Genomic DNA, 13,276 nt, shown 5'->3' with positions numbered 1-13,276 from the left:
CAGGTGAAAACTAATGGGTTGCTATGGAAACAAAAACAATGGAGCGTAAACAGAAACTAAAGAGTCCAATAACTAAACTAAACAAAACATGACTAAAACAAAACATGATTACACAGACATGACAGAATAAAGTAGTGGATTGAACAATATTGTCGATAAGCAATTATCAAATAAATATAGTTGCATGTTACTTACACATACAAAGTCAGAAGATTATTAGAAAATAACCAATGACATACGTGTCCACATCATTCAACTTACTGCGTCATGACCTTAACTTCATGAATTGTTGTATCAGAACATCACTTGTTAATATTACATACCGGTATCAGCTTTTTCGCAATTCCACGTTCTCATTTTTTTGCTAAATGTTTCTATGTTTTGTGTTGCATTTGATTATATTAGTTCCACAATGTGCCACAGTACTAAAACCAATAACCCCATACTGAAAAATCTGAATACATGTACCATTACTCCCCCAGTTCAGACAGTTATTTATAGTTTGTAATATTAGGTAAAGAATTCGAACCTTGTCTGTGCATGTCTCGATGCAGGACTGTGCAGTAAGGTTTGCTTGAAGGGCATGAATTGGGAAGGTGTTGATGGTGTCGTTCATCAACTTGAAGCAACCTCGCTGGTGAACGTTTCTGACTGTTGACAAAAGAAAAAGCAAAAACACGAATATGATCAAACAATTTCAGGAAAAACTGATGATACCTGAATGGGATTACAACACGTATATATTTGTATACATTGTATGATGTAATTTGGAATAACGCTTCAAACAAGGTTTTATATTACCCACTTCATCGCTTTAATTTACAGTAAATACTGCTACAGTGGCACCTTGGTTTTTGTTAGTAATCTCTTCCAAAAGTTCATAAGCAAACCAAACTATACAAAAACAAAAGCAATTTCTACCATACAAAAATCATGTAAATACAATTAATATGTTCGCGACACCAAAAATATGAAGACAAACACATTTTATAGAGGGTAATTATAGTTTTACATGCATAAAACAATGTAAAATATTTAATAGGGCTGCAATGATGAACAGATTAAATTGATTAATAACATGTATAGTTTGTTGCGTCGAATGAATGTTTCAATAAAAATTAATAACAGTGGAGTTTGATTTATTTCTATTACCGTATTTTTCGGATTATAAATCGCTCCGGAGTATAAATCGCACCGGCCGAAAATACATAATAAAGAAGGAAAAAAACATATATAAGTTGCACTAGACCAGGGGTTGGCAACCTTTACCACTCAAAGAGCCATTATGACCCGTTTCACAAAATAAAGAAAACAATGGGAGCCACAAAACTCTTTTGAAATTTAAAATGAAATAACACTGCATACAAAGTGTTTTTTTTTGCTTTGTGCTATGTACAAACCAGGGGTCTCAGACACTCTGCCCGCACCTTAATATGAAAATTTAATGTTAGTGCGGCCCGCGAGTTTTATATGAATGGCGCTTGGCAGCATCACGCTTTCCAACCCTCCCAATTTTTTCGGGAGACTCCCGAATTTCAGAGTAATTATTCTCTCGATTGTCTGCTGATTTTCACCCAAACAACAATAATAAGGCAACAATATTAAGGGCGTGCTATGATAGCACTGCCTTTACCACCAAACCCCCCCCTCCTCCCCTCTGTGCGTCGGTTGAGGTGGGCGTGGTTAGGGGGGGGTGTATAATGTAGCCCGGAAGAGTTAGGGATGCATGGGATTCTGGGTATTTGTTCTGTTGTGTTTATGTTGAGTTAAAGTGCGGATGTTCTCCCGAAATGTGTTTGTCATTCTTGTTTGGTGTGGGTTCACAGTGTGGCGCATATTAGTAAGAGTGTTAAAGTTGTTTATATCGCCACTCTCAGTGTAACCTGTATGGCTGTTGACCAAGTATGCCTTGCAGTCATTTACGTGTGTAAGCAGAGGCCGCATACTACATGTGACTGTGCCGGCACGCAGATAGCATGGTGTAAAAGCGGACGTGACCACATGTTGTAAAGAACATTAAAGGCAGTGCCATCACGGCACGCCCTCAATATTGTTGTCCGGGTGAAAATCGGAAAACGTTTGCCCCGGAAATCGAGGCACTGAAATCCGGAAACCTCCCGGAAAAATCGGGGGGGTCGGCAAGTATGCAGCTGAGCCGCATCAGAGTGATCAAAGATGCGGCTCTGGAACCGCGGGTTGCCGACCCCTGCACTAGACTATAAGTCGCATTTTTTGGGGAAATGTATTTGATAAAATCCAACACCAACAATAGACATTTGAAAGGCAATTTAAAATAGATAAAGAATAGTGAACAACAGGCTGAATAAGTGTACGTTATATGAGGCATAAATAACCAACTGAGAACGTGCCTGGTATGTTAACGTAACATATTATGGTAAGAGTCATTCAAATAACTATAACATATAGAACATGCTATACATTTACTAAACAATCTGTCACTCCTAATCGCTAAAGCCGATGAAATCTTCTTCCTCGGTGTCGCTTCTAAACAACTCTGCCAACTCCAAAGGTAGACAATGCGCCGCTTCCTCTTCTATCTTATTTGATATTTTACGGTAATGTGTTAATAATTTCACACATAAGTCGCTCCTGAGTATAAGTCGCACCCCCGGCCAAATTATGAAAAAAACTGCGATTTATAATCCGAAAAATACGGTAATACACGTGTTAAAAGTGCAATTTCAATATTGATGGTGAGCATTTATTAGAAAAATATGAAAGGTTATTGCAAGCTGAAAAAACATTGTTTATTTCAACTACTTTGACTAAAATATACATTGAGGCTAGAAAGTGTTTATTTTTTATCTGATTACTCCAACAAACTAACTATAGATTACTCGTTTACTAAAATAATTGATAGCTGCAGACCTAATACATATAAACGAGTGAAATGATCACTTTTACCTTTCCTAAGTTAAAATTAGTTTGTTGGTAAAAAGCGGTGAGGTAGAAGATGTAGGAGGGGAGAGTAATTGAAGGAATGTCTCATTTTTTAATGCTAACTACCCATACTGCTGGCATACAAATACACCTGATGGAATGAATATATTCCTCTTCCCATCATATTTCTGCATGATAGCTATTATATCAGTATCATAACACAAGGTAAGTGTAAATGGTCAGTCTTAAAATCACAGAGCCAATGACACAAGGGTGCCCCCTATAATCTCAGTGAAATGGGCCAACACAGGACATGGAAACCACATTTAAACAACTCAAAGGTGAAAGGAAGGATCCCGAGAAGGGGATATCTGCTCTTGGAGCGGAAGAGAGGATAGACATTTTGAGAGAAGCCATGCGGTGATGGGATGTCTCCCTGTCCGCGACGGCCATCATGATTATATTTCTTTGATTCAAACAATCACACTGTACAATACATCTAAAAGATATTGATTTTTTTAAAAAGACAAAGCATTGACCTGCTGAGGAAGACATTATTTTGTAGTGCTGAATGTTGGAAACGTTTTGATCCAGTTGAACTTGACATAAACTCCTGCAACAACAGAACACTCATACCTGGTACACACGCCACTGTAAAGCATAACTTAATGGTTGCTAACTTGTTCAACAAGTCCTTTGTAACCTCAATCTTGGAACTGAGTAAACATCCGAACATTGCATCAACATCTTCTGCTGACTCTGCTGGGACTATGGCCTGTGGTCTCACTCTGATGAATATGGAACGTGTGAGTGAAGGCAAGGTCAATAAAATTATCTTCTCACTCAAACTCAAAAGCTAAAGACTCATGGGGACTTGATCCACTTTTACTTAGGAAATACAAAGAGGTTTTTGCAAGACCAATAACTTGCATAATTAACAAGTCCTTAAAAGAGTGTGTATTCCCATGCTTTTTCAAAACTGCAATTATAACACCCATTTTCAAATCAAGAAACCCAAAGGACTTAAAGAACTATAGACAATCAGTATGCTTCCTGTTGTTTCTAAGATTATTGAAACAATTTTTGCCGAACAGCTAATTCAGCACTTTGATGATGGAAATATGTTACATCCCATGCAGTTTGGCTTCAGATCCCAACACTCCACCGACACAACAAGATGCTACTTCCTCGAGGTGATCAAGTTGGGGCCGTTTTCCTGGATCTACGTAAGGCGTTTGACACAGTTAATCACTCAGCGCTGCTGGCAACAATACATAATTTCAATCTCTCCACAAACACTATCAGGTGGTTTCAATCTTACCTCGCAGATCGCTCCCAGTGCGTACGAATAAATTACAAAACTTCGCCGCTCAGTTCCTGTACCACAGGGGTACCTCAAGGGTCTATTTTAGGGTCACTGCTCTTCAGTTTATACATTAATGACTTACCTTCCATATGTGAGGATGTGGAGATCTTAATGTATGCTGACAACACAGTCTTCTTTACTCACGGTCCTGATGCAAATCTGGTTGCAGCTTAGCTATCCGAGACAACGACGAAAGCAACTAAGTGGCTAACGAGTCCTGCCTTACGCTGAACCCATAAAACTGTCACAATGTATTTTTCAAACAAACCCGATCAAAGTGTTCTCCCAAACATTTATGTGAATAGTTACACGATTAATAATTCTGAGGAAGTTAAATACATAGGCATGATACTCAACCTTGAGACCTCCAAATTCGGGAGATGGGGGCGTGGTTGAGGTGCAGGCAGCATACCCTTCCCCTTCGAGCTTTTGTGGATGAAATGAAATTATTTTTTCCAATCATTTTGGAAAAAGCGTATTTTTTTCTTCTTTCTCGTCGTCGCCATGTCTCTTCTTTGTTCTTCTGCTTTGTCTCCTTCTTGTTGTGTGTGCAGTTGTGCACTGAGCTCCAAAAGCCGTAGATGTTATTGTAGCGTCCCGGAAGAGTTAGTGCTGCAAGGGATTCTGGGTATTTGTTCTGTTTTGTTTATGTTGTGTTACGGTGCGGATGTTCTCCCGAAATGTGTTTGGCATTCTTGTTTGGTGTGGGTTCACAGTGTGGCGCATATTAGTAACAGTGTTAAAGTTGTTTATATGGTCACCGTCAGTGTGACATGTATGGCTGTTGACCAAGTATGCCTTGCTTTATCAGTAAACCAGTTAAGAGAACATACAACGTGTCAGCATTTCTTTACATCTTCGAGTAAAGACCATTGTTAAGCCTGTCCAATGCTCCATTATTATGTGACTGGGCCGGTACGCTGTTTATATGGAGGAAAAGCGGACGCCTTGACAGCATGCGGCTGTTAAGGGGTGAAGGTTTCAGGTGAGAGAGGATGTTAAAGGCAGTGCCTTTAAGGCACGCCCCCAATATTGTTCTCCGGGTGGAAATTGAGAGACATTCCGGAGAATTGTTGCCCCGGGAGAGGCACTGAAATTCGGGAGTCTCCCGGGAAAATCGGGAGGGGTTGGCAAGTATGGTGATACTGGATCCGACATTACATTTTAAAAATCATGTTAAAAGGTATGTCATGTTCTGAAATATAACATGGCCAACTTCCAGCACGTCAGGAGCTTTTTATCATTGGAAGCAGCTACATCGTTTTTCAATTCAATTATCATATCACATATCCTGTATGTCTTAATGGTCTCAAGCCAAACAGTTTTAAATTCTCTCAGATCATTACATAATCAATCACTGAAAATCCTCAAGCCTCAGCGATATCACCATTGTAACATACTTGAAAAATACAGTATACTTGGCTTTGAAAACTTGATCAGGTACTCCGATATCCGCCTGGTACATAGGATCTTAAATGATTCAGCTTCCCCTCCCTTAAAAACATACGCACAGCTACGCTCGCAATTAACAAGCAGAGTGTTAAAGTCTGCATCCAGGGGTGACTGTAATGTTCCAAAAATAAAATATGCCTTCTCCCAATCAGCCTTTTCCTACCAAGCCATCAAAGAATGGAATAGGCTCCCAGACAATCTAAAGAATGACTCAAGTTTTCACAGCTTCTCATAGGCAGTCAAATACTTTTAGACCACCAGTTCTGCTCACATTAACAATACCAGGCAGGTAGTTGACCATCAGATGATACCCAAGAGGGAGCAGTTTGATGGCCTTCAGAGCACCAGTCTAATCTTGTAACATGGCAATCGTGTTTACGTATGCAGTACCAATGGTGTATATGGCTATTGGATGATACCCTTACAGGTACCATATAATGGCTACTGCACTGTATGCTGTGTTATGTGGACTTTAAAAAAAAACTGCTGCACTTTCTATACTTCTGCACTTTAAATGAAGCTGCTAGAATACTGTAACTTGACCGCCCACTGATTTGTAACTCACATACCCTCTATGTATTGTGCTTGTATTTTTAATTGCTTATCATTGTGTAGTTTTAATATTGTTGTGTATTTTCAATCATGTGTAATTTTAATTGTGGATGTTAAGTGCGCCATAAAAGGACTACAGATGGAAATTAGCATGGTGCTAAATCTGGTGCAGCCATCTTCTTAATGTAACTGCACATTGTCCTTCAAATAAACAAATAAGTGAAATTACTCAAACAGAGAACAGTGGATAGGTATAAAAACATATTCATTATTAACTAATGCTGTCTTTTAGTTGAAGTGGAGTGGTAATTGTTTAAAGGCGACAGCTAGTGGCCACACTATTCATTACGATAGGCTCATGACAGTGTAAATTGTAATATGAGGACACATTTGTTACTGGATACTTTCTAATACACTTCTGTCTTGGAGACTTCTTTTTAGTGACACATGCTCTCTTAGACTCCAATATTGTTTAATGAAGGAAACTTATCATGTGTGTCTAGTTTGTGTGCTATTGTGTGCTCAGCTGCTGTGGCGCTGCTAGCTCCTAGTAGCCTCTAGCCTACCATGTTTACCTTTTGTAAATGACTTGACTAAAATACAAGAAAATACTACGAATTACTACACATGCATATGTTTCCACCACACTCAAATAACTACTGTTTCTATCTTTTATTTTTTTTGTACAGTACCAATCATTTATGGGAGTGTGTTTACAACCACGGAATGTTGTAAAACGAGGACCACCAGTAAACAAGAAGTCATTAAATGATAACTTAGCAAGGAAAGAAACTATGTGAAGGATTATCATCAATGTTAATTGTTTAATGTTCTTATTGCTTGTGTATGCAAACACATCCTGTCTGCTAGACAATAATGACCTAAACCGCAATATTGTGTCCATGGAAACATGAAGATTGACAGTCAAACAAGAAGTGACCATTTTACTTGCATAAACAGAAACATTTAATCTAATAAAGGACATGGTTGTGTTCAAGTGCATGCAGGCAGCTGGGAATCCATATTAATTATGTGCAAAGCTAAGCAGAACACTTCACCTCAGGCAGTACGTGTGTGTTCTCACTGTGCTTGGTGGTACTGTACGATAAAAAGTTTTGAAGGGTTTGAATGTGGCCCTGAGGACGCGAGTGGATGGATGCTCGCTGTTGTTCAATTGTTTTGTCAGCAATTTAACATTCACTTACTTTAAAGAAGCCTCTGGAATGCAGAGATTCAGAAAAAAACAACTAATCAACTGAAGGAGCATTCCACACTTTTTTAGTACTGTGTAAATGTGGGTTCTTTCTAAAGATCGACCGACATGGTTTTTACAGGGCCAATACCGATACCGATTATTATTAGTGTACGAGGCCGATAACCAAAATTTGAAGCCGATATTCATTTACAGTAAAAGTGACATAAGCACCGATGGCTTGGAATAACCTACAATCGAATATTAAACTTCAAACCCTTGTTACATTGAATGAGTTTAAAGCTTCTGTGAAAGGACTGCAGTCTACCTTGTCTGTATGCACATGTGTCACGTGAGCAAGTTTTAATGTTGTAAATGTGATGTTTTATGTGTTGTTTACTGTTTTTAATGTAACCTTGCTGCTGCCCTCTTGGCCAGGTCTCCCTTGAAAAAGAGATCTTTGATCTCAATGGGATTTTTTACCTGGTTAAATAAAGGCTAAATAAAAAATTAAAATAAAAACATACCAGTTTTAAACATTTAGAATAATGTTACAAACACCAACACACAACTTTGTTTATATGCCTGAAGTGTGTTTATTCAATAAACAATGCAGTAAATAATACATAAATACAAGAGTGCAAGGGGTTCCTTGGGACAGCATTTCATATAAAGGAAAAATTAAATAAATAAATAGGTCCCTGAAGTTGTGTATCCCTGAAATAATTTGCATCCCTGCCACACAGACGGGCTGAATTAATATTCATTCTTCAATAACGTCAACTGTGACTTATGAAAAGATTCCAATTTCACACGTGTTGATGTTGACTGACTGTTAGCAGACTGATCACCCAGGCATATTACACTTTATTACTAAATGTTTTTAAGATATTGTCATGTAGCTACATAAAATACAAAAACATAATGTACATATCATTAAAAGCATTATTTAGGTAGAAATATCAAAGGTTACATTATTAACATCTTTATCAAGGCATGATCGTATTTTGTATTATTATGCATTAGGCAGCCTACACACATGCACGCACAACGCATTTACAAAATATTTGGGGGGTATAAATCTTGCACGACAAGTGTGCTTTTAATACTATTCTCTATCCTCTTTATTATTCCCTGTAATAAAACATAGATATAATTTGGTTTTAGTTGTTTACTCTCTCTCAATCACACAAACATGGCTATACTCAACAGACTGTTTCCTTATCGATATATTCAGAAGCTTTCTTTCAAGTTGTTCAGAGAGGTCGTGATGTACTACGAGCTAGCAGAGCCGCTGCTTATGTTCAGAAGCTTTTACAGTATTCTGTTCACAGTAAAATTACTAGCTGTTGTGACATGTGAAATACTGGGATGTTACATTTTCAGAAGAGATAGCTGTGTAAACGTACAAACCAAATTTCCATATGAGTTAGGAAATTGTGTTAAATGTAAATATAAACAGAATATAATCCTTTTCAACCCATATTCAATTGAATGCACTATAAAGACAAGATATTTGATGTTCAAATTCATAAACTTTATTTTATTTTTTTAATAATCAACTTAGAATTTCATGGCTGCAACACGTGCCAAAGTAGTTGGGAAAGGGCATGTTCACCGCTGTGTTACATGGCCTTTCCTTTTAACAACACTTAGTAAACGTTTGGGAACTGAGGAGACACATTTTTTAAGCTTCTCAGGTGGAATTCTTTCCCATTCTTGCTTGATGTACAGCTTAAGTTTTTCAACAGTCCGGGGGTCTCCGTTGTGGTATTTTAGGCTTCATAATGCGCCACACATTTTCAATGGGAGACAGGTCTGGACTACAGGCAGGCCAGTCTAGTACCCGCACTCTTTTACTATGAAGCCACGTTGATGTAACACGTGGCTTGGCATTGTCTTGCTGAAATAAGCAGGGGCGTCCATGGTAACGTTGCTTGGATGGCAACATATGTTGCTCCAAAACCTGTATGTACCTTTCAGCATTAATGGCGCCTTCACAGATGTGTAAGTTACCCATTTCTTGGGCACGAATACACCCCCATACCATCACAGATGATGGCTTTTCAACTTTGCGCCTATAACAATCCGGATAGTTCTTTTCCTCTTTGGTCCGGAGGACACCACGTCCACAGTTTCCAAAAACAATTTGAAATGTGGACTTGTCAGACCACAGAACACTTTTCCACTTTGTATCAGTCCATCTTAGATGAGCTCAGGCCCAGCGAAGCCGACGGCGTTTCTGGGTGTTGTTGATAAACGGTTTTCGCCTTGCATAGGAGAGTTTTAACTTGCACTTACAGATGTAGCGACCAACTGTAGTTACTGACAGTGGGTTTCTGAAGTCTTCCTGAGCCCATGTGGTGATATCCTTTACACACTGATGTCGCTTGTTGATGCAGTACAGCCTGAGGGATCGAAGGTCACGGGCTTAGCTGCTTATGTGCAGTGATTTCTCCAGTTTCTGGACCCCTTTGATGATATTATGGACCGTAGATGGTGAAATCCCTAAATTCCTTGCAATAGCTGGTTGAGAAAGTTTTTTCTTAAACTGTTCAACAATTTGTTGAAAAAGTGGTGACCCTCGCCCCATCCTTGTTTGTGAATGACTGAGCATTTCATGGAATCTACTTTTATACCCAATCATGGCACCCGCCTGTTCCCAAGTTGCCTGTTCACCTGTGGGATGTTCCAAATAAGTGTTTGATGAGCATTCCTCAACTTTATCAGTATTTATTGCCACCTTTCCCAACTTCTTTGTAACGTGTTGCTGGCATCAAATTCTAAAGTTAATGATTATTTGCAAAAAAAAAAAAGTTTATCAGTTTGAACATCAAATATGTTGTCTTTGTAGCATATTCAACTGAATATGGGTTGAAAATGATTTGCAAATCATTGTATTCAGTTTATATTTACATCTAACTCAATTTCCCAACTCATATGGAAATGAGGTTTGTACTTTCAACACATCCGTACACCCACCACGGTTACTCCACACTTTTTTCTAAGCCGTATGTTTGAGAACCCTGCAAAAGACCTTGGCTTCTGATTGGCTCTGCCTCTTACCTGTGCATGGTTTGCGTAACCAATCAGATGGTGCAGACAGAGAGGCACGGCTACGTCGCAGCCAAAATGACATGTTTTAAATGGAGTTTAAAAAAGCAGTCGCTTATTCGAATATTGTTACATTTAAAATTATTGTAATGGTGATAATAGAGGTAGAAAAATACCATTCATTATCAATATATATATATCAAAAAAGCCGATGCCGATATAAAAAAGGTTGATGCCAATATACGTCAAAATTATAAATATCGGTGCTGATAATTGGCCCTGCCGATAATCGGTCGACCCCTATATCTTTAACACACAATTTCCACATGTTTACACATACTTGAATTTCCCTGACATCCTTAATTAATAGAATTTGTCAGAGATGAAACTATGGGCCATTTGCGTCCCCAGGATATAATTAATAATAATAATAATAATAATAATAATGGATTAGATTTATATAAATAGGTTGATTGGCAACACTAAATTGGCCCTAGTGTGTGAATGTGAGTGTGAATGTTGTCTGTCTATCTGTGTTGGCCCTGTGATGAGGTGGCGACTTGTCCAGGGTGTACCCCGCCTTCTGCCCGAATGCAGCTGAGATAGGCTCCAGCACCACCCGCGACCCCGAAAGGGACACGCGGTAGAAAATGGATGGATGGATTATTAGATATTAGATCTATTAGATACTCAAAGTGCTCACAGAGAAGCGAGAACCCATCATTCATTCACTCTACATTCACACCTAGTGGTGGTAAACTACATTTGTAGCCACAGCTTCCCTGGGGTAGACTGACGGAATTAACTGTATTTAAAAATTAAAAAAAATTAAAAAAAAGTGTCCTGCACATTGATATGATTGCATATTTATTAAGGGCTTAACTTTACATATATTTTTCAGTGCGGTACACATTCTGAAATATCTATTAATACTAATTAATACACATTAAAGTGAGAGACATCAAGTGTTGGCTGCGTCAGGCGCTACAGTTCTTAGGTAAATGAATGCAGCACAGTCTACTTGGTCTACGTGGTCCAGGTTTTAAATCCCAGACGAGTTATCTGGCTCATGTGGTGAGACAACACGCAACAATTACAGAAATAGTGAAAAAACAAAGGGAAGCAGTGACTATGTAAAAGAAAAGAGGATCCTATTGATTAACCAAAAAAATCTAGCTAATATTAACAAAACTGGAGGACATGAGCAGGATGATGACACGGAAGCGGCCTGGAGTGACACTTTCTTTTTTCCGTATATTTTTTTGCAATTTGTGATTTTTATCAGGGGGAGAAAAACATCGTAATGTTACAACGCGTAATGTATAACTTGACAACATTCTCAAAAGTCTTCGTATATATTAAGGTTAAGGTTAAAGTTTTCTCTTTATTCCCTGTGGCATTATGACTTTGGTCTCGTAATGACTAATTTATTTTCTATTTTTTGCTTCGTAAAACTGTGGCATTGTTGCTATCGTAACCTCTTTGAAAAGAGTAATCTCAAAATATAATTGCGACATTTTCTCCTTAAAGGGCTACTAAAACCCACTACTACCGACCACGCAGTCTGATAGTTTATACATCAATGATGAAATCTTAACATTGCAACACATGCCAATACGGCCGGGTTAGTTTACTAAAGTGCAATTTTAAATTTCGCGCGACATATCCTGCTGAAAACGTCTCGGTATGATGATGGCAGCGCGTGACGTAGCGGATTGTAGAGGACATTTTGAGACAGCATGGTGGCCAGCTATTAAGTCGTCTGTTTTCATCGCAAAATTCCACAGTATTCTGGACATCTGTGTTGGTGATTTTTTTGCAATTTGTTCAATGAACAATGGAGACAGCAAAGAAGAAAGCTGTAGGTGGGAAGTGGTGTATTGCGGCCAACTTCAGCAACATAAACACGGCCGGTGTTTCATTGTTTACATTCCCGGAAGATGACAGTCAATCTTTACCATTGGCCTGTGGAGAACTGGGACAACAGAGACTCTTACCAGGAGGACTTTGAGTTGGATACGCAGGCGCGGTACCGTGAGTACGCATGCAGCTGCGGCTTCCAAACATTTGATCGCTTGCCCGTATGTGCGTGCCGCTATGTGCATGTCACGTACGTAACTTTGGGGAAATATATGTGCTGTATGAACTTTGGGGAGGTGAACGGTACTTTGGGCTGTGGGATTGAGTGTGTTGTGCAGGTGTTTGAGTTGTATTGGCGGGTTATATGGACGGGAGGGGGGAGGTGTTTGTTATGCGGTATTAATTTGTGATATATTAAATATAAGCCTGGTTGTGTTGTGGCTAATAGAGTATATATATGTCTTGTGTTTATTTACTGTTTTAGTCATTCCCAGCTGAATATCAGGTCCCACCCGCCTCTCACAGCATCTTCCCTATCTGAATCGCTCCCACTGCCCTCTAGTCCTTCACTCTCACTTTCCTCATCCACGAATCCTGAAGACAACTATACTTGGACAAATGAAGATTCACAACTTTATCTTTTTGAATTTACTGAGGATGAACTACTGCTTCTAGAAGCGAGCACGAAGGAAGGGTGAGCCGTTGAAGCAGACGGAAGCCAAGAGAATGAGGTGAAAGTGACTTGGGCGCTATAAATGCGGAACATGACTAATGCTATTTGGTCATAAATGGACTTCCTACCCAAATAAACCGGAAAAAACGTCCCCGGCCAGCTGGACCAAATGGACAACTGTTCATCGAGTGAGTCACACTTTAATATTGTACATGTAACACGCATG

General features: G+C 39.0%; 1 protein-coding gene across 1 annotated transcript in view; it reads right to left on the bottom strand.

Annotated features, from left to right (window-relative positions):
* The window catches only part of LOC133608029 (sialate:O-sulfotransferase 1-like), a 118,658-nt gene that overhangs the window by 20,458 nt on the left and 84,924 nt on the right, over positions 1–13,276 (bottom strand). Inside the window, exon 5 of the mRNA XM_061963163.2 lies at positions 530–651. Coding sequence (XP_061819147.1) covers positions 530–651 — 122 coding nt within the window. The remainder of the gene's footprint in view (positions 1–529; positions 652–13,276) is intronic.

Source organism: Nerophis lumbriciformis, linkage group LG09 (genome assembly GCF_033978685.3).
Source record: "Nerophis lumbriciformis linkage group LG09, RoL_Nlum_v2.1, whole genome shotgun sequence".
NCBI lineage: Eukaryota > Metazoa > Chordata > Actinopteri > Syngnathiformes > Syngnathidae > Nerophis > Nerophis lumbriciformis.
Note: the sequence above shows the minus strand (reverse complement) of the source record. Positions and strands in the feature narration are given on the sequence as shown.